Here is a 22,178-nt window from a genome sequence, read left to right on the forward strand (position 1 = left end):
ACTTTGCCCCATCAAGAACTTTTTGAAGTAGCATAGTAGATAACAGGCTTTTTTTTTTAAAAAATAAATAAATAAAATAAAATAAATAAACATTGTGAGCTGCTCAGAATACAAGCCTGTGGTTTGCTGCTGTTTGGGCATTCCAGGAGTTGGTGGAAGAGTCACTGTTTAGGGGAGGAGCCTACCTAGTTTAGCATCTGCCTATGTCTGGTGGGGAATCTGCCAGCCAGCGGGAACCCCTTTGGCTGCAGCCTTTGTATTCCTGCACGATTGACAAGGCAAAGGTGCCGCCTGCTCTCTGGACCCTGCTGTACCCCAGAACTTCTCTGCACTGAACTGTGCCGTTAAGCTGAAGCCTCTGCGCATTGTAGGGTATCTACACATCACCTTTAGAAGCTTGTGTTTCCACTAAGGAACTAAGATCTCAACAACAGTTGTAGTTCCACACCCTTAGCATTTGTTAGGGTCTCCGTGTCGTCTACTGAAAGTCCTCTCAGACTAACCCTTTCTTGGCATTGAATATACACCACAACACAATCAGATTCTGTGAGGTGGCCACGTCTGCCCCGCCTGCCTCTCCGATGTGCAAAGTCACCTCTGGCCACGCAGCGGCGCTAAGCCACCACCGAGGACAGACCCGCTAAGTTATCCACAGGACTTCGAAGTTCTGAACTTTCCAACAGCATCGGGTTAATTCACGAGTTTTGCAGGATGCTTTCTGGGTGTGAACGGTGCTCCCGCTAGGGATGGGCAGCAGATGACGCGCTGAGTCGCCCGACTCCCCACAGGCCCTCTTGGTGGTGCGGACTAGGTCTGCGGAGCCTGAAGGGCGCGCACTGGGGAGTGGGTCCAAGCCCGGTGTCCCTGGGCTGGTGAAGCTCTGCAGAGGTGCGCGCTGCGTAGGGGTCAGCCCGGGGCGCACGGGTGGCCCTGAGAAGCCAGCTCCCTTCACGCACCCGCCCCTCGGTGGGTGCGCGGGACCGACCAGACCGCTCCTCCCCTGGGTGGGTCCCGGCTCCTTTTCTGGCAGGGTCTATTTGCATAGAGGAAACTGCCCAAAGTGGCCGCTGTGGAGGAGCTGGCGGCGGAGCGAAGGGGGGCGTGAGCCCAAATTTGCTGCTGCCCCGAGGCAAGTCCCGAGCCCGGCTGACCTCGTGCCTCGCGCTCTCTGGTCTATTCTCTGCACCTTCCGTCTGCGGCCTGGGTTCTGAACCTTTCTGCCACGGAACCCACGCGCAACGAGCGCGCCATGAGCCGGGGCGAGCGCGCCGGGGGCGGCGGCGACGACGACGACGCACTGAAGGGCAGCCGTGGGGACGGCGGTGGGCTACCGGCGAAGCCAGCCGGGAGCCGGGCCGCGAGCACGCTGTGCCTGCTGCTCTCGGTGGGCTCCGCAGCCGCTTGCCTGCTGCTGGGCACCCAGGCGGCCGCGCTACAGGGCCGAGTAGCCGCGCTCGAGGAGGAGCGGGAGCTCCTGCGGCGCGCGGGGCAGCCTGGCGCCCTCGCTGCCTGGGCCGAACCGCACCTGGAGCGCCTGCTGAGTGAGGTGAGGCACCTGGGCCGGACGGGAGCCGTCCGGGGGGGAAGTCACCCCGAGGTGGGGTTGCTGCTTGGCCCCGGGGATAAAGGAGATCCGTGGTGTCGGTTCCAGCGGGAGGCGCCCTGCGGTCCCTGCTCTCGCCTCAGAGTCCCGTGCCAGGGTGCGCGGCTGGCGGGAAAAGCTAACTGGAAGAGCTCTTTGGAGGGGAGGGGGGAGAAGACAGAGGAAAGGGAAAGACTCCCGCGGACTTGAGCGTGGGAGGTGAGGGCCCGAGTCTCCCTGGTGTGTGCGCGCCTGCTCGCAGCTCTGGGAGACTCGTGCCAGCGGCGTCCGGTGCCTCCATCCGCAGCAGCTACTGTTCCCAAAGAGGATGTACCTGGGACGGCGGGGCGGCCTCGGCGCGGGTAGACCTCGGCCTGGGCAAAAGCTGGGGCTCTCGAAGGCCCAGCTCAGCCCAGACATTCCCGTGCAACCTGGAAAAGTTAGTTTGGAAGCAGCTCAGTGCTGAAGGTGCTGTGTCCCTAGGCTGCGGTGGGTTGAGCGCGCACAGTGCCACCCGGCCCACAGGGGACCCTGGGCAGTTGGAGAGGGTGACAGGAGGGGAAGAGCTGGTGCCAAAAGCCCTGCATTCTAGACTTTGGAGGGATGTCTCCCTGCCCTGCACGAGGAGGTGGGCGTGTGCCTCATGGCCCACGTGGTGACGGGCCTGCAGTGAGGCCCAGCAAACGACCAAAAAAGCAGGAGCCAGGTCACGGATCTCAAACCTTTATCCCCGGAGATGCAGGACAGGTCCTCTTTGGCTGACTGAGCGCTCTGTTCTTGCCGTGTGAAAGGCGGCCGTATTTCTGTGTAGAACTGAGGGCAGGCCTGTCACCACCACGGCCCTACCTTGCAGCCAGCTGGGCTGTCCTTAGTGGGTAGCTGTGGCCCCTGGAGGAGTTGGGAGCCTGTGGACACACCTGTTTACTCACGGTTATTTAATGGGGCATTGCCCGTCTCATGGCTTGGTTCAACTTCATGATTTCCTGTTTTCCGACCCTGAGACTTCGGTGACTTCTCCCCAGCCCACCTGGCAACTCCTAGTGCTGGTTTGGTTTGGTCCTTGCTGCCTGGTATCACCTGGCGAAGCCCTGGAGACCAAGGGTGTTGAATTGATTCATGGAGGACCAGCAGCCATTTCTGCCTGTCAGTGCCATGACTGTAGCTGTTATTTCTAACTCTTCTGTAGGAAAAATAAACCAGAACTGCCCGCAAAAATCTGTACACAGAGAACTGACCAATCGAATCTGTCATACCAGAGTGGCGTTCTTGAGAACTTAGCTTGGGCAGCGGCTTGTTGAGCATCAGCAGGGAGTCGCTTCCAAGAGCTTGCTCCCGCAGCACTGAATCTGACCTGGGGGAACCAAAGAGTGAGTTTGTGAGCAGCTCTCTCTCCCCCTACCTCTCCCTCTCTCCCTCTTGCCTGTCCCGTACTCCAGTCTTGATTAGGAAGGGAAAGGGGTCATTGGGATCCCTGGAATTCTCACTTTGCCCTGCAACCCTGTAGAGCCAGTAACCATCCAGGACTTGGGTGGCCGGTTTGCCCTGGCAGTGTGGAGTCGTAGGTGGCACAGACAGTATGCATCGGGGCTCAGCTTCTGGCTGTAGGATCATCCCCCTGTGAGAAGGCGTCTGTGTCTGGAGCATTGGCTGAGTGGGAAAGGAGCAGTGCTGCAGGGCTGGGAGGAAGGAGGCGCTGCTGGAGGCCTGTGGTGGGGAGCCGGCAGCTGGCTCTCAGTCTGTGTAGGTCCTTTTTCTGAGGCATGAGATCTGGAAGACAAACATGCACGCAAACAAGTCTCTGAAGGTGAGAACATTTGTGTTGTTGAATGTGTTCTACAGCTCTGCTTTCTTTTTCCCCTCAGTGCTGAAGGAGGAGAGAGAGAGAGAGAGGGACGGAGAGTGAGTGAGAGAGAGAGAGAGAGAGAGAGAGAGAGAGAGAGAGAGAGGGGTTGCTCACGGTTTGTCCTGTCACCAGCAGACTTGCTCTCAGAGGATCAGAGGCAGATTGAAGGGCCAAATGAAAGAAAAGCAATTCTTGCCAAGCATACACAACTTCAGTACAAAAGTCAGCCAATAAAAACCTCTGTTAACGTGGGACCCATTCTCCGTTTCCCTTGGGAACAGAACTGTGAAATACATTTTTTTCTGGGACTGGCTGATTTGCTTGATAATGTAGACTCAGAAGCTACAGGAAAGGAATATTCCCGCTGACTCGTGATTATTAAAGACTCTGCCCACGGCAGAAGGGGAGAGGCAAGTTTTTGGAACGTAAAAGAAAGATTTCTGAGCAGCAGCCATTAACCAATGATTGTATCTTCCGTACGACCTGAAAATATTTATGCAAAACATTTACTGTTTTGCTTTTAACATGCTTTCAAAAGGTTACCTAAGTAATCCATCCCCTCTGCAGTTACAATTAGAGTTACCGTGTCACAGAGGCTTATATTTTAGAGCACACAGCTTTCATGATGTAAAACAAAATGCAACACCAGGATTAGCGCAATATTTGGCTGTATTCAGGGGAGACCACTCCCAGCTCACAGTGGATTTGGTGTTGGCTGCTGGCCTGGCATTGTCCAGATCAGTCAATCCGATAACAAGAGGAGTTCAGACACTCAGGAAATATCAACATTTTCTTCACTGGCTGTTGAGCCTGTCGTATTGACTACGTTCCTGTCGCTCCCAGAGTGCAATGCAGCTCTCTTGGCTCTGAGACAGCCTCTGTTTGCCTTCCATCTTGCTCTAAAGTGTCCGTTTTAGTGAAGACCCCTGTTTCTAATCCTGAGGTAAAGCTAGAGGTGGGTGCACATCACAGCTACATATATATATATATATATATATATATATATATATATATATATATATATTTTAAAGATTTATTTATTTTTATTACAACGTCAGATATACAGAGAGGAGGAGAGACAGAGAGAAAGATCTTCCGTCTGATGATTCACTCCCCAAGTGAGCGCAACGATCCGAAGCCGGGAATCAGGAGCCTCTTCTGGGTCTCCCACGCGGGTGCAGGATCCCAAAGCATTGGGCGCGTTCAAGGCGAGGACTTTAGCTGGTAGGCCACGCCGCCGGGCCCTACAGCTTTATTTTTTTCTTTTGACATTTTCTAGCTCACAAACAAACAAGCAAACAAGGTCTTTCCAATTACTTCCCGGCATGCACTCTTTAAAACTTTCTTTACTGGTGTAGTTGGGGAGAGCTGTATTCTATCACAGCTTGTTTAGAACAAGCCACCTGTTTGGGATGCTCTGGTCACGGGCATGTTTGGGGCTTGTTGATTGGACTTTTCTGCTTTGGCTCCTGCCAGCTGAGTGAGTCTACACCATGAGGCAGAGCAGGGACAGGACGTCCCTGGGTCCCTGGGTTTCTCATTAGCAGAAGAGCGTTGCAAACCTCACCCCCAACCCCATTACTAGCTCTGCTGTGTAATCCTCTAACTTCCTGAGCCCCACTTAATGACGGCAAGGGACTTTATACCCAAATATGATTGCTTAAACTCAATACTAAACTACATGATGTAACAAGACTGTTGAGGGACAGCCTTCCAGGTTCAGGCACTTGGTGATTGCAGGATGGCAGACAGTGGCGGTCATTGTCTTGTCCTTTCCTGTGGTTGCAAGACGGCTGCTCCAGCTCCAGGCATATCGCTGCATCCAGGAGGAACCAAGGTGGCTATCTTAGGTTTCTCTTATTTAAAATTGGGGAAAACCTTTTGAGCAGCTTTCGGCAGGCTTGCCTTAAAGCCGCCTTACCGGCAACGGTGATGTGGCTGCCACAAGATGTTGGTCCATCTTGATTCATCCCCCAAGGCTGGGCATATTGCAGCAGAATTGAAGCCTTAGTAAGAAGGGAGACTGGAAATGGGTAGGGGGAACAAACAACAGTGTGAGGCAGAAGCTGTGGGAAGTTTCTACAGTCACACACGGAGGGCAGCCACTCACCATCCGCTGCGTTATTCCTATCTGTGCCATCATTCCATTTCTTTTCTTATTTTTTAAAAATTATTATAATTTTGTGCCACAGTTCCATAGGCCCTGGGATTTTCCTTCTCCTCACAGCCCCTGCCCCCCTCACTGAGTTCCTCTATATCATTACTATAGTATAGTTCTTCATGCACAGCCATATGTCCATCATGCGGGCATGGACAATGGCATAGAGTCCAGCATCCGATTGTCAAGATATAGTAAAGAGTTTCATTGGGAGTCCATCTGTGACCTGCTGCTCTGTCTCTGCTCCTGGGATGTCTGGAAGTAGAGATGTATACTGCATTGTATCCTCACATCTGGATATGACAGTCTCCATTACACAGTCACTGTACATCCCCTTAAATGAAAAGCTACAAAACAAAATCAATAACAGGAAGAAGAAAAATAGACATCTACAATGCCATGAAGTTAAACATGCAACTGACTGACTAATGTGTCACTGAAGAAATGAAAATCAGGAATCTTCTAGAAGAAAATGATGCTGCTGCATGATCTATGAGGCACTGAAAAATTTAATTAGAAAGAAAGTGTTTTGAAGAGATAAACTAAAAAAAAGAATAATCAAAATCCATGAAATACAGTCTCTGCTTATCTTTGTTGGTGAGATATGTCACCTGTAGGCAACAAATTGATGTGTTTTTTTTTGTTGTTTTTTTTTTTGGCAGACATAAAGGTTTATTTGCGAAGGGACCGGGTGGGAAGGGGAAGGGGAAGCACCTCCGGAGAGAAAGCCGGGAACTGGGGTGCCTCTCGAAAAGAGACGGAGAGAGACACCCGGATTTTGTTTTTTTAAAATCAGTCTACTAATCTATGACGTTTCATTGATGATTTAATCCATTTACATTCAGGATTAGTATGAACGGGTGGTAATTTGGTTCTGTCATTCTAGCAATGGGTTGTTCATTGATTTAGTCTTCTGCTGTTATTTTACTGGGATGTCCTTCGCATTTGCCTTTGGTTTTGGTTGGCACTATTCCTCTTCTCTGTCAAGAGAACACCTTTTTTTTTTAAGATTTATTTATTTTTATTACAAAGTCAGATATATAGAGAGGAGGAGAGACAGAGAGGAAGATCTTTCATCCGATGATTCACTCCCCAAGTGAGCGCAGCGGCGGGTTCTGTGCCAATCTGAAGCCGGGAACCAGGAACCTCTTCCGGGTCTCCCACGCGGGTGCAGGGTCCAAAAGCTTTGGGCCGTCCTCAACTGCTTTCCCAGGCCACAAGCAGGGAGCTGGATGGGAAGTGGAGCTGCCGGGATCAGAACCGGCTCCCATATGGGATCCTGGGCGTTCAAGGTGAGGACTTTAGCCACTAGGCCATGCCGGGCCCAAGAGAATATCTTTTTTTTTTTTTTTTTTTTAAGATTTATTCGTTTTATTACAGCCAGATATACACAGAGGAGGAGAGACAGAGAGGAAGATCTTCCGTCCGATGATTCACTCCCCAAGTGAGCCGCAACGGGCCGGTGCGCGCCAATCCGATGCCGGGAACCAGGAACCTCTTCCAGGTCTCCCACGCGGGTGCAGGGTCCCAGTGCATTGGGCCGTCCTCGACTGCTTTCCCAGGCCACAAGCAGGGAACTGGATGGGAAGTGGAGCTGCCGGGATTAGAACCGGCGCCCATATGGGATCCCGGGGCTTTCAAGGCGAGGACTTTAGCCGCTAGGCCACGGCCGCCGGGCCCGAGAATATCTTAAAGTATCATTTGCAGGGCAGGTTTGGAAGAGGCATATTCTTTTCACTTTTCTTTACTGTGGAAGAATTTTATTTCATTTTCAAAATGAAGAAAAGCTTTGCTGGGTACGGCAATTTTTTTTTTTTTTTTTTTTTTGCTTTTAGAAACTGGAATATGTCACTGCAATCTCTTCTGGCCTGTAGAGTTTCCTGTGAGAAGTCTCCTGTGAATTTAATTGGCATTCCTTTATATGTCAGTTGATTTTTTTCACGTGCAAATTTAAGGATCTTTTCCTTATGTTCAGTTGAAGAGAGCCTGATTATCATGTATTGTGGTGAAGATTGCTTTTGGTCAGGCCTGTTGGCAGTTCTGTGCCCCTCCCAGATGTTGTTTCCCAATTCTTTCTCCAGATTGGGGAAATTTTCCTTTAAGATTTCATTAAATACATTTTTAAATCCAGCTTTTCTTTCTATACCGTCAGAGACCCCCCATAACTCTTATTTTGGTCTTTTAATATTGTCTTTCAATTCTTTTTTTTTTTTTTTTTTTTTTTAAGATTTTATTATTATTGGAAAGTCGGATATACAAAGAGGAGGAGAGACAGAGAGGAATATCTTCCATCCGATGATTCACTCCCCAAGTGAGCCGCAACAGGCCGGTGCACGCCGATCCGATGCCAGGAGCCAGGAACCTCTCCAGGTCTCCCAACGCGGGTGCAGGGTCCCAATGCATTGGGCCGTCCTCAACTGCTTTCCCAGGCCACAAGCAGGGAGCTGGATGGGAAGTGGAGCTGCCGGGATTAGAACCGGCGCCCATATGGGATCCCGGGGCTTTCAAGGCGAGGACTTTAGCCGCTAGGCCACGCCGCCGGGCCCTGTCTTTCAATTCTTGAATACTTTTCTTATCTTGACCCATCTCTGCTTCCAGCTTTTTGTTTTCCCCCTGGTGACAAGAAATACCTTCTAATTCTGAGATTCTTTCTTCTGCTTGCTTCATTCTATTTTGGAGAGTCTCCACTGTACTTTTAATTTGCTCCACTGTATTCTTCATTTCTGATATATCAATTTTCATTGATTCATTTTCAGGGTGACATGTTCCTTAAATTCCTTGAATGCCTGCTTTATGTGCTTCCCATTGCTGGTAAGAAACTTTATAGCAAGTGTTTTGAATTCTGTGTCCCCCATCTTCTCAATGTCTTCCTCATTTAACTCTGAGGTTGACAAAGGCTTTTGCTCCTTTGCAGGGGAGTGTTCAGTAATATTCATTGTGCCTTTGTCTCTTCTTTTGCTCTTGGTCATTGTACTTCTGGTTAGCAGATTTTTCTTCTTGGGGCAGGTTTCTAAGCTGTGTCACCCACAGGTCTACAGTTTGATTTTACTTATTGCAGTTGGTACACGCCTCTTTGTTTGCAGTCATTTGCGCCACTCCCTCCAGCAAATTCTAGGTCTGGATTCTTATGATAGAGTTCCACCATGGTCTCCATAGCCTAGCTCCTGGCTCACTATTCTCCACCTCTTGTGATACCGTGCCGAGGCTGCACCATTGTACAACCTTTCTCCCACTCCAGTTCCCAGGATTAGGAAGATATCAAGTGTTCTGTACAGCTAGGTTGGTCATGCTGATCTTGCCAGAACCTGTTGGCTGTTGGGTCTGGGTGCCACACAGACCTATTTTGCCCCTTAGGATGTCAAAGTAGGTATTATTTTCCCTGTGGGACCCGTGCAATGCACTGAACTGGAAATGAGTTCGCTCCCAACTCAGTGCATGTGCAGCTCACTGTTGTCCCTGCATTAAAACCTTTGCCACCCTGTACAAAATGGCGCCTGATGTGTCACTACTAGAGTTCTTGATCTGCTTGCCATCAGATCTGGGGGCTACCTGGACCCGTCTTGGGTGGAACCTGTAGGATGCCATGTTGTTGCAGTTCACTGAGCCAGAAATGAGCACTCCAAACTCAGTGCATGCACATTCCTGTCGCATAATCTTCATCTCCCTGCACAAAATGGCACCCCAATCTAGGCAGCAGACTGGGCTATGAAATCCACCCTGTTCCCGTACTACCTGTCTGTGACCTGCTGCTCTGTCTCTGCTCCTGATCAAGCTGAACAGGCCAGTAGGGTTCTCCTACTGATCTCCCAGTGAATGCCCCTTCCCACATTATTGCTGGTGGAGTTCCAGGCTGCTGATGCAGTTCAGATTGCTGCTTGCTGGATGCTGCTGGGGTATCGGTCACTGCAACACCACACCATTGTGTCCGTTGCTTTCCCATCTCTATCAATCTTCATGTGCCCTTCTACTGTCGTTCTGTCCTCGAATGTGCCCTCTCTGCTTCACACTGACTAGTAATGTTTCTCCTTACCCTCTTCTGCCATATTGACTCTCCCCATTCTTCTGTTTGATCTTTTCCAAGCTCCACACTTCAGAAGAATTCTTCAACCACAGACTATGTCTTTCTCAGAGCCCTGCTCTCCAGCCCCAGTGGAAGGGCAGATTGACGCATTTGGGGGCTGCCTGGCACAGTCCTATTCTTTTTAGTCTGTATGCTTTTGTTTTGTTTTTCAGATTTATTTATTGTTGTTGGAAAGGCAGACTTGCAGAGAAAAGGACACACAATGAGAAAAGGTCTTCTATCTGTTGGTTCACTCCTGAGTGGCTGAAGCTGAGACAATCCAAAGCAAGGAGCCCTCTCTGGATCTCCCACATGGTGCAGAGACACCAGGCTTTGGGCCATCTTCCATTGCATGTCCAGGCCACAAGTAGGACACTGGATAGCAAGTGGAGCAGCCAGGTCCCAAATCAGAATCCATACGGGATGCCAACATTCTCAGGTAGATGGCTAGCCAACTGAACCATTGTGCTGGCTCCTACAGGTTTTTTGGTTTTTTTTTTATATTTGAGAGAGAAAAACAGAGAGACAATATCTTCCATCCATTGCTGCAACAGCAGATCTGGACCAAGCCAAAACCAAATGGCTACAATGGCTGGGACTGAGTCAGGCTGAAACTGGGAACCTGGAATTCTATCCATATCTCCAAAGTGGGTGCAGGGGCTCAAGCACTTGAGCCATCCTCCACTGTGTTCCCAGGCACATCAGCAAGGAGTTGGCTCAGCAGTGGAGAAGCTGGGTCATGAGACAGGGCCCATATGGGATGCCAGTATTGTAGGTGGTGGCTTAACTCACCGTACCACAATGCTAGCTTGCATCTGTGGTCTTTGACCCCAGAGCATCCTCTAATGAGAATGGCATTTGCCAATTTTTTTGCTTCTCACAGTATACACAGGACAACAGAATGTCATAGCACTCTGTGGAAAGAGGCCAGTGTCCCTGGAAACCAAGGAAGGTACTCTCCTGGGCCCAGTCGGAGCCCAGGCAGTTCTGCTCTGCCCCTCCCAGTCCCCAGCCACAGCCCACCAGGGCCTCCAGGTCTCCTCCAGGGCAGGTGGGGTTACCATCCAGGCCCCTAGGCAGGGTGTCGTTTGTACCCTTGCCCAGCACAGCGCTGGCAGATTCCACCTTTTTTTTTTTTTTTAAAGATTTATCCATTTTATTACAGCCAGATATACAGAGAGGAGGAGAGACAGAGAGGAAGATCTTCCGTCCGATGATTCACTCCCCAAGTGAGTGCAACGGGCCGATGCGCGCCAATCCGAAGCTGGGAACCAGGAACCTCTTCCGGGTCTCCCATGCAGGTGCAGTGTCCCAATGCATTGGGCCGTCCTCAACTGCTTTCCCAGGCCACAAGCAGGGAGCTGGATGGGAAGTGGAGCTGCCGGGATTAGAACTGGCGCCCATATGGGATCCCGGGGCTTTCAAGGCGAGGACTTTAGCTGCTAGGCCAAGCCGCCAGGCCCAGAGATTCCACCTTTTATGTCTTTAGATCCTTGGTATCTCAGTGGCAATGCACTTAGGGATCGTGAGTCAGGGCTGCTTAGATTTAGAAGAGAATTTGTTTTTTAAATTTTCAATTTTATTTGAAAGGCAAAGTCACACACATACACACATACAGAGAGAGAGAGAGAGAGAGAGAGAGAATTAATCGTTCCATTTGCTATTTTATTCCCCAAGTAGCTGCAGTAACCAACTCTGGACCGTACTGGCGCTGACCCTGGGAGGCAGGAACTCCAGCCTGGTCTCCCATGTGGTGGGCAGCAGCTGAAGCACTTTGACTGTCTTCTGCTGCCTTCTAGGGGACATTTCTTCCAGGGAGCTAGGTAGGAAATGGAGCTCTGAGAGGGGGTGCTGGTGTCGTGAGCAGTGGCTTAACACATTGCACAACACTGATCCCTAAAAGGGAATGCATCATCTTGAGTGAACCAAGAAGTCCAGCTAGAGGAGCCTTCATGTTGTTTCTTCATATTGGCTCCGTGTTTCTCAAGGATGCCTTCCATCTTCCATCTTGGTGTGAAGTGAGTGCAGGGAATCTTCTGGCAGCTCCAGATTTGTGTCCTGAGTATTAATTTCTCCCAAAGCCCTCGTGAAAGTTCCCTTGTGAATTCTGGTGGGCCAATATGGGCTGCCTGCATTTGCCTATACAGATAACCTGTGGCTGTCACAGAGGTGGGCAGGGCAACCTCTGCAGCCAGCCAGGCTTGGGTGTGTGCATGGCCAGGAGCTGAGAGACCTGGGAATTAATTGCCATAGCACAGTCTGCAGGAGCTGTGAAATCAATGCAGGAGAGAAGGAGCTTGGTAGCAAGTGGGGCTGTGTGCTGGAGATGCTCTGCCTCAATGGCTGGGTCGCCTGATATGATGGGCAAGAGGTCCTTGTCCTATGGGGTTGCCATGGATTGGTAAGTCTGGGCCCATCTGTGGCAATATCAGAAGCTCTGCTTCTTCTCTCTGGATGTGATGTGCTTAGAAAATGTGAGCTTTGAAAGCTGAAAATCTTAACAATCCTCCACCACAACCTCATGAGTTGAACAAGACAGAAATTATGGTCATCAAAGGGATGTAGAGAGAAGACCTACTCCAGGCACCCTGGGCTGGGCCAGGGCTCCCTCAGGGTTCATGGGACCTCCTGGAGGAGAGGAGCTGACAGGACGAGCAGCCCTGTTCACTCACCTTTTATTGCAGTTCAGTGCATGGCCCAGGCAGCACGGGTGAGCTCTGGACCAGAGCCAACCCCATGAGCTCCTCTGGGAGTTCTCTCACAATCATTAGCACTTCTCCCTGGTCCAGCAGTAGTCTGTGAGGAGCAGCCAAACTCCCAGGCACCCAGACCAGTGAGGCACTGGGAACAGCAGGGTGCCACAGCCTGGGACAATGGCTGGGGAGGCTTGGATTTGCTGGAGGAATGTGCTGCCAGGTGGATGGGAGAAGTTGTGGACTGGGAGTCCACCAGCAATACTGCCCATTGGTTGTGTGGCCCTAGCTGCTCATCCAATACCTCTCTCCCTCCTTCCAGCCCTTGCAGATCTTCCGAGGGGTGTAGGACTGCTGCTCAGGAGGGAGGACGAGTGTGTGACCGAGCAGCAACTCAATGACTTAAAGCTTGCTGAAGGTGCCTTGGTTCTGGACCATGGCATAGTTAGCAGGGACCACTGGTGACCCATATGGGAGCCACAGTACAGAGTTCTGCAGTATGGGAGAGAGTTTTGGCTCAATTCCAGATCCAGCACAGGCAAGCAGGAGTTAGCTGATAGCCCAGGAGAGGGTGGAGTCGGTGAGTGGAAGCTTACTGACAGGAGCATCAGGGTTAAGGGGGATAAGAAGGATTCTGGCTAAGCCGCCCGACAGGGTTCCCGCTACAGACAGGCCAGAGTGCTCAGACCTCATCCTGGGGTGGTGGAGCTGGGCAGCAGCTAAGAAGATCTAGCAGGGTTGTTTGCTAGAGCTGGGTTTTCCAAGTGGAGATGGACGAACCTAGGAGGCGGTTAGGAATCTGACTATGGTTTGGTTAAGCAGAGAATCCTCGTCAGCTCTGAACCCTGAGTCCTGCTCGACTTGACCTAGAGGGCTTCGCTGGGCACTAGTGCAGCCCCAGGGCCTTCAGACAAGGCCTACTTCTGTCCCTCCCCGCCGTCTCAGCCTCTCCGGCCCCCATGGGGGCACTGAGGGTGCAGGTAGGAGATGGGGTTCTGATCCCCTCTTCCCAGTGCCATGGTACTCCTTAAACTGCTCCTTCACTGTCCAGCTCCTGCTGGGCAATGGCACCTCCTAAAGCTGATCTCAGAGCCTGTGCTGTCATCCCACGGTTTCCACGGGAGAGCGGTGCCAGAACCTACACATTCCACAATCCCTGCGTGGAATTTACGTGGAGCCAGGGCGCATTCCCTTGTGTATTTTTCAACCATCTCTGCATCCTTTATGTGATATAACTTCTCTGTAAACAGTTGTTATGCTTTATTGTCCAGAGACTAAGAAGAAGGGGGAAAAGTCTTCGAATATTCTATTCAGATACTATTTTGTTTCCTGATTGTGTTTGAGCCACAGATAAGTGACCCATGAATGCAAGACCCATGGCCATAGAGGGCTCCATTAGGAAGCTGCACGCCAGCTGGATTATCTTTCCCCTTTCTTTTCTAGATCATCAAAATATGGATTAAACCTGATTAATGTTATTGGTAATGCTGCCATCCTAAAACAAGAGCTGTTTAACTTTAAAAAAATATATATATATATATATATTTGCAAGTGAGCATTGTCCTGAAGGAGGGAAAGTCAGAGAGAGCTTCCATCTGCTGGTTCACTCCCTGGATGGCCACAACAGCCAAGACCGAGCTAGGTTGAAGCCAAGAGCTTCATCCAGGCCTCCCGGGAGGAGCAGGGGCCCAAGGACTTGAGCTGTCGTCTATTGCCATTCCCAGGCTATTAGCAGGAAGCTGAATCAGAGGTAGTTGAGGTTGGAACCAGTGCCCACAGGGATGCTGACATTGTAGGTGGCGTTTTTTATCTGCTGTGCCACAACACTGACTGGCATCCTCCATATTTTTAAAAAGACTTATTTATCTTTATTGCAAAGTCAGATATACAGAGAGGAGGAGAGACAGGAAGATCTTCAGGCTGATGATTCACTCCCCAAGTGACCGCAATGGCTGGAACTGCACCGATTAGAAGCCAGGAGCTCTTCTGGGTCTCCCACACAGGTGCAGGGTACCAAGGCTTTGGGCCGTCCTTGACTGCTTTCCCAGGCCACAGGCAGGGAGCTGGATAGGAAGCAGGGCCGCCAGGATTAGAACCGGTGCCCATATGGGATCCTGGTGCACTCAAAGCAAGGATTTTAGCTGCTAGGCTATTGCACTGGGTCCACTCCATATTTTTGTATAGTCAGCCGTTCCAAGAGGAATGTCCTTCCTTCTGTTATTCTTTGGGACATGACTGATAAAGAAGAACAGATTTAGGGTTTTTGGGGTTTTTGTTTTTCTCATTGTAGAACAGGCAGGTATATCTGGAACAGCTGTTTTTCTGCCTCTGTGCTAGGCTAAAGCTGCTCCTTCGCTGGGAAGCTTTGTCTGTCAGTTAGCTTCCCATCACCATAGCAAAGTACCAGGCACTGACTCAGAAAGAGAACAGGTTTACTTAGCTCGCAGTTCTGGAGCTTTGAATCCAAATTGGACAGCCCCATGGGTCTGATCTCTGTGGAACACATGCAGGAAAAGGCTAGCTTGGCCAGCCAGGAAGCAGACAACTGAAGAGGTCAAAGGGGAACTAGCAGTGAGTGCCCCAGGACCTCCCAGTGGGCCTCACCTCCTAGGGTTCCATCACCTCCTGCTGCCCTAGCAACCGAGCCAGCAACATGCGAGTCTCTGGGGGAAGCCTGGGCTAATATCCAAATGATACTATAGGTTTGTGCTTGGGCAGAGGGATGTGATATACAAGTGTGTCTCAGTTGGAATTTTTCATTCTAGTTTGATCTGCTATTGCAAGGAAAAGCCTTGAAACAGCTCTGAAAGCTGCACCCTGTGTGTTGGTCTGGTGTAGAAACCTCCCCGGAGTAGCACCTGGCAGCAGCAGGCGCTGTACATGGTCTCCACCGTGACTTGTCATGACGCAAGCCCACAGCTCTGGGTTTGGGAGAGCTCCCCAGAGGCCTCACGCTGCCTGCAGCTCTTTCCCATTCAATTTTCTCCATGTGTAGAATTGGGATTAAACTCTAATTGTTGACACAAGCACTCAGAAAAACATCTCTTCATCATGTCCGGAAACCTCTTTCAGAACTAGGCACGAACCATGGGGAGAAAAAAAGTTAGTTTGCAGATGGAGTTTTACAGACAATCACGGCACTATACTGGGAAGAAGAGGGCCTCTCCTGTGCCTTCCCTGGGCGTGAGCACTCACAGGTATGTCCCCCAGCTTCCTGACGGCCACCGCACCCGAATAACATGCATCCTCCCACCCAGAGAGCGCAGCATCTGGCTGCTGTGACGGCGATGCTCCAGGTCACCTGGCTCCCGGTGCTCATGCCTTTCTGCAGCCCCGTAGGCTTTAAGCAGCAGCTTCCCCTGCAAGTGGCTGCCCTACAGATGTCTGTGTGTGATGGAGGCAGGGCACTGCGGGAGCCCATGTCTCAGCCGTGCCATCTCCCAGTCTGCACGCCTTTGGGTCCCAAAGCCCAGTTTGTCCAGGTGCTCCTAAGGGATGGTAGTCTGCGCCTCACGTAGTGTCTGTGAGAATGAAACGACTCCAGTGCCAAGTACTCAGCCACCTTGCTCGTGCAACAATGGCCGTTGCCATCAGAATGTTTTCTTGCTGTCTGTTGGCTGTTTGGGGGGGTCCCCTGGTTATGTGGATGTCCTTAAGATTCTTAAACACTGGCAATCTGCCTTTTTCTGAGTCCTACGGAAGCCCAAAGCTCTCCGCACATGTCCACTCTGAGTCAGCAAACAGAGCATGGGACTTAGCGATAGAACGCGGGCAGACGCTGGCTGAGCTTCCTCACAACCCTGTGTTGGTCTCCTGTGAATAGACAGAGCTTTTTCATTTAATTAGAGGATCTCATTTATGACCAGAATAAAAAATTACTCATGAAAGTAATGGTATGAGTTTTTCATTGTGAAGGGCATACGAACCCCTCAGTTGGTTTTGATTAATTAATAGGTGCTTTTGTGATTACACAATGTGGCACAAACACAGCCAGACACTCATCACTACCCAGTGAATTCCAGACTTCACCCACATCTGCTCTGGTCCAGGTTGGCAGATGAAATGACCTGAGTTGTCCTGATGTGGCCACAAAGTTAGGAGTGGGAGGTGTCTTTCAAATGGGTAATTGCAATTTTCTTTTAAAAAATGTATTTACTCTCAGAGCATGCCCCACATCCGGGACTTGGGGTGGGTGGGAAACCGGGTGGGGCTTCTCCCTCAATATCCCCCTTTACCTCAGATACATGATGGAAACAATATGGACATAATAGCATTACCCACTTTCCTATCCCCCTAAACCTTTTTTTTTTCCTTCTTTTTCCTTTAACTGTAATTAACTATGTAAAGATTGTCAACAACAATACAATAAAAAGAAAAAAAATTAATAAAAAAAAACAAAACAGAACAAAACAAAAAAAAAGATCAATAGCCCTTTCATTGCTGGTTTTGCGCATCTCATGGGTTTTGACATTTTTGTGTAAAAAAAAAAAAATGTATTTACTTTTATAGGGAGGATTTATAGAGAGAAGGAGAGACAAAGCTCTCCCATCCACTGGTTCACTCCCCAAGTGACCTCGACAGGGGAGCTGAGCCTATCTGAAGCCAGGAGCTTCTTCTGGGTCTCCCAAATGAGAGCAGGGTCCCAAGGCTTTGGGCCGTCCTCGACTGCTTTCCCAGGCCACAAGCAGGGAGCTGGATGGGAAGTGGAGCAGCTGGGATACAAACCAGCATCCATGTGGGATCCCATGTATGCAAGGCAAGGATTTAGCCACTGAACCATTACACTAGGCTCTGATAATATCAACTTGTAAAGTGGAATTCACTTCCAACTTAGAATGCATTCTGGTGTTTTCCAGAGACAATTTACGTAGAATCTATTCAACTTAAGCCCTCCAGCAAGGAGTATCACATGAACAAATCAGGCTGTGTTGATTTACTTGATGAGGGTTGTGCTCTCCTGCCTCTTTTACACACCTGTGTTGTGGTGTGGTCACGTTAAGGACAAATTCCCATGGTGGCGGTGGGATGAGACTGTGCGGGTGACTCATGTGAACGAGCACTTGGGTACACGTGTGTGCAAGCACATATGAGGATAGGAGGATATGTGTACATGCATGTGAGCATGTGTTTGTGTATGTGTGTGAGAGCCATAAACTTTATATTGGGCCCCAATGGAACCAGCCTGACCATATGGCCTCACTGTAGAATATCCCAACCAAATGCCCCTGAAAGCCACCTTCTCTGGACCCTACCCGCCTGGTGCTGAGGGCCTTGGAGCAGAATCCTGGGTGTGACTATTCGGCTGCCATAAACCGACCAGGACCCTGGAGCCAAGGAATTGACTTTTCCAAGCTTCACCTTGCTCTTCTGAAAAAAAAAAAAAAAGAGTGGTAGTATCTGCCTACCTCCTTTTCTGCAGCCAGAAGAGACATGGTGGGCTAGGGTGGGGGCAGTGATGCATTCCAGGACGACCCTCACAAGGCACTTCAGGGCCAGCAGAGCCTCGCCTACCCTACTCCCTGTCATGCTGATCCTGACAGTATATAGCACATATTGATTCCTGTCCACTTTGCAGTGAAGACAGCTGGAAGAAGCCAAGACCATCCTGACCACGGTTGCTCTGTTCCCTTTGTTTCATTCCCATTATCCTAGTCCCCCTTTTTATTTTATGATACGTTTCCATGGGCTCTGGGATTTCCCATCACCTTCTCCAAACCCTTCCCCATCACTGACTTCCCCTATGTTATCCTATAGTTCTTCATAAGCAATCAAAAGCGCATCATTCTGCCATTTAAGTGTATCCTGATTATGGGCATGGACAATGGCAGACAGTCCAGCATCCTATTATCAAGATATATTTAACAGTTTCATTGGGAGTCCATCTTTCATTGGGAAGTAGAGATGCATACAGCATTGTATCCTCACATCCAGATAGCATAGTCCCTGTTACACAGTTATCATACATCCCCTTAAGTGAAAAACCACAAAACAAAGTCAACAACAGGAAGAAAAATAGAAAATTTACAACATGAAGTTAAATAACATGCTACTGAATGACTAATGTGTCACTGAAGAAATTAAGAAAAAAAACTTCTTTAAGGAAATGAAAATAAAAGCAAAAATCTCAAAACCCTTGACATGTAGCAAAAACAGTATTGAGAGGAACATTCATAACGTTAGGTGCCTACAAAGAACTAAAATATCCCAAATAAATGACCTAATAGCGTATCTCAGTTACTTATTAAAAAGGAAAAAAATGAACAGGAAGCAAGAAATGATAAGAAACTCAGACCAAAAATAAGTGGAATTGAAACTAAAAAACTACAAGTTGCAACAAGAAAGAGCCATATTTTAAGATGAGCAAAATAAGCTTTTAGCCAAACTAACAAAGAAAAGCAAGAGAGAAACACCAAGTAAAATTAGAGATGAAAATGAAAACATCCTAAGAATCTAATACGGTGATCTCTTCTTATGGAGTGAATCCTTTGACTGTTATGTGGTGTCCTTCTTCATTGCTTTTAAGTCAAATTCTATATTATCTGATATGAGAATGGCTACAGCAATCTCACTGATCCAAGGATGATCGACATTAGAGTCTTCATTTGTGCAGATATTTGCTGTCATTGCTTGGTTGGGGAAGATACCCAGTTTGTTCTGCCCTCCTTTCTCTGCTTTGGTACCAGATGTCCTCTGCAAGTCCCAGTGTGCTGCCATATCCTCCATGGGCATCTGGGCATGCCATCTACCGCTTCATCTTTTCCACTGAAGAAGCCCCCTTTTGACACAAGCACTCTATGGTCACACTACCAATCCTGGACATGAGCCCTCATATCTCTGCACATCCCGACCGGTGCCTTCCCCCAGACCCCTGCAATCCCACACCAAGCCCCCACCAGTGTGCTGCCAGGTGGCCAGTGGGCTTTGCCATTGGCACCCTAGGCCTCCAATCCTGGGCTCCGTTGATACCCCATCCCCAGGGCTCACGGACCTGGCACCCACTGCACAGGTATTCTAGCCCTTTGGCATTCTCAGGGGAAATGATTCAAGACTCCCTGCAGATACCAGAATCCATGGGTGCTCAGTTCTGTATGTTGCATTTACATGAAATGCATGCATTCCCTGTACTCTGCAACATGTCTGGACATTAATGCAATATCTGCCTTGTAAACAACTGCTATGCTATATTCTTTGGGGAATAATGACAAGAGTAAAAGTCTACATGTTCTATATAGATGCAATCCAAAAATTACTTTCCATCCAGGGTTGGTTGACTTAGGATGAGGAGCCAACAGGGAGACAACGGTCCTTATCTGGCTTTTTGAGTCACTTCACGGCCCAGGCAGATCGGGCCACTGCTACCTGATTCATCACCCCAAACCCCTCTCAGCATGTCTTGTTTTTCATCTACATTACATGTGGGCCACAGTGGTGGAAACTCCTCAGTATGCCTGGCACTCCAGATCCCTGCAGCCTCTTGGCTGCCTTGCCTCACCCAGGTCCCTATAGGATCTGGACAGGGTCTTTGGAGGCCTGGGTGTGGTTGTGTACAGACCCCATCTGTGCTGCTTTGCTCCACAGTCTCAGCGACTGAATTGATAACAGTGCATTTCCTCTGGGCTCTGGGGGCTGAATGTCAGCCATGGAGGAGGTGCTGACAGAGTTGGTTTCTCCTGAGGGCACTTGCCTCGGCTTGTGGTGGCCACCTTCTCATCATACCTGCACATGTCCCCTCTGTGTGTGTCTGTGACCTGATGACCTCTGTTGGTTCACCAACCATGTTAGTAGAGCTCAGTAATAGGGTCTTTAAGATTCTGTCTTTAAACACGTCATACCTGGGATACTCATGGACTCCTACACAGGAGTAGCGTAGTACACCTTAAACACATCATGCCCTGGGTTACTCATGGACTGCTACATAGGAAACACACCAGTGTAGGCAGCAAACCCTGTATAGTCACCACGGACAGGACTCCCAAGATCCAAGGGAACTCAGAGTGGGAATTTCCATTGGGTTGATGTTGTGAGCAGGCCCGTGAAGAAATCCCAGGCTATGGTGCTGAAGGCCTGCAGCCACATCTCATAGCAACCTGCGGCGGCAGGCCCTCCTGGACAGGTCAGATGCTGGATGCAAACTCTGTTACTCCATCAAAGGCTGTTGCCGAGAGAGCTTTCTGTCAGTCCCCATGCAGTGGGCCCTGGAAGGCGGGTTGTGATGGCAAGTGATGTGTGTCTGAAAAATAATGAATGGGAACGTGCAGCAGGCACTGCCAAAGACTCGAGTTCTGTTTGTAGACCAGCCCTTTCCAAACACACTCATGCATTTCAGGACTGAGCAGAGACCCGTGGGGAAATGTGTTTGCTGATGTGGTTTGGAAGGAAGTCCTATGGCATGCCAATGGGAGTCACTGATTAAACCCACATTCCTTCGAGCTGCTGCCAGACGCCTGGGCTGGGCTGGCTGCTCTCACGTCTGCCTCTGTGGTGGCTGCTGGGGAGGTCGTACCTGACACTGAGGGTCTGAAACTCAGTAATGCCTCACCCCCCAGATGCCTGCCCCAGTGCTCCCTGGCAGCCGGTGAAAGCCAAGCCCTGGGATGTTGGGTGGTTATAGTGGTTGTTTCAGCTATACCTCGCACACAGTGAACTCCACACATTTAAGATGTCTGAGTTAAGTTTGGCATGTCTCTACAACTGTGAAACCATCTACACCATCAAGATAATGAGTACCTGTCAGCCTCAATCTTTTTTCCCTGTCCCATTGAATTCCTTCTCTTGAGTCCGCTGGCGTGGCCTAGCGGATAAAGTCCTTACCTTGAATGCACCGGGGTCCCATATGGGCACCGGTTCTAATCCCGGCAGCTCCACTTCCCATCCAGCTCCCTGCTTGTGGCCTGGGAAAGCAGTCGAGGATAGCCAAAGCCTTGGGACCCTGCACCCGCGTGGGAGACCCAGAGGAGGCTCCTGGTTCCTAGCTTCAGATTGGCTGAGTTTCAGCCATTGTAGTCCCTTGGGAGTGGACCAGTGGATGGAAGATCTTTCTCTCTTTCTCTCTGTAAATCTGCCTTTTAAATAAAAATAATTAAATCTTTTAAAACAAAGCTCCAACTGGCCACATGTTTTCCTGATTGCTGAATTTTCTCTTTATTGCTGGCCTTAAACAATCTGATCTTGGTGTAGTCTTCTTAATGTTTATTGTGCTTGGGCTTCATTGGGGTTCTTGAATCTGTCAGTTTTATCACAATTAGGAAACAATTAGGTTCTCTCTCCAAATGCTTCCACAGTTGGAGCTTGGCCAGGTTGAAGCCAGCATCCCAGAGCTTGACCTGGTCAGCTTCATGGGCACTAGGGACTCATGCTCATGAGCATCATCTGTTGCCTCCAAGGGTGCACTTCCGCAGGAAGCTGGAATTGGAGACACAGCTGGGACTTGAACCTAGGTGTTAGGCTTGACCGAACAACATTGACTGCATGATGATCACCCTGCCAAAGTCCAGCATACTCCCATCCAGCAATGTCTGGAATGCATTTCCAGACAGCCCTGACCTTGTCTCTGTGTGCAGAAGGTTAGCACTCACTAGGAGGACCCTGCTCATCACACACATGCGCAAACCGAGGAGCTTGCCTAGCTTTCCTGTCTTCCAACCTTCACACCTAATATGTACAAAACCCTAGTACAGTATATTCTGGGTGGCCATTTTCCTCACACAGTCACCTCTCCCAGCCATGAGGAAGTGGTCCGAGGCCATCTCCCGTGAGAGAAAGGCCCATAAGACTCTCCCCTGGATAATAAAACCCTTTGCCTGGACTCTGTCTCCAGCAACTCAGTGCACCCCCAGACTGAA

The 22,178-nt window shown here is 49.7% G+C and overlaps 1 protein-coding gene across 1 annotated transcript in view; it reads left to right on the plus strand.

Moving 5' to 3' along the window:
• Positions 1 to 777: 777 nt before the first annotated feature.
• The window catches only part of COL23A1 (collagen type XXIII alpha 1 chain), a 277,978-nt gene continuing 256,577 nt past the window's right edge, over positions 778 to 22,178 (plus strand). Inside the window, exon 1 of the mRNA XM_058677690.1 lies at positions 778 to 1,546. Within this exon, the coding sequence (XP_058533673.1) occupies positions 1,250 to 1,546 (297 nt within the window). The 5' untranslated portion in view covers positions 778 to 1,249. The remainder of the gene's footprint in view (positions 1,547 to 22,178) is intronic.

Source organism: Ochotona princeps, chromosome 19, assembly GCF_030435755.1.
Source record: "Ochotona princeps isolate mOchPri1 chromosome 19, mOchPri1.hap1, whole genome shotgun sequence".
Classification (NCBI taxonomy): Eukaryota; Metazoa; Chordata; class Mammalia; order Lagomorpha; family Ochotonidae; genus Ochotona; species Ochotona princeps.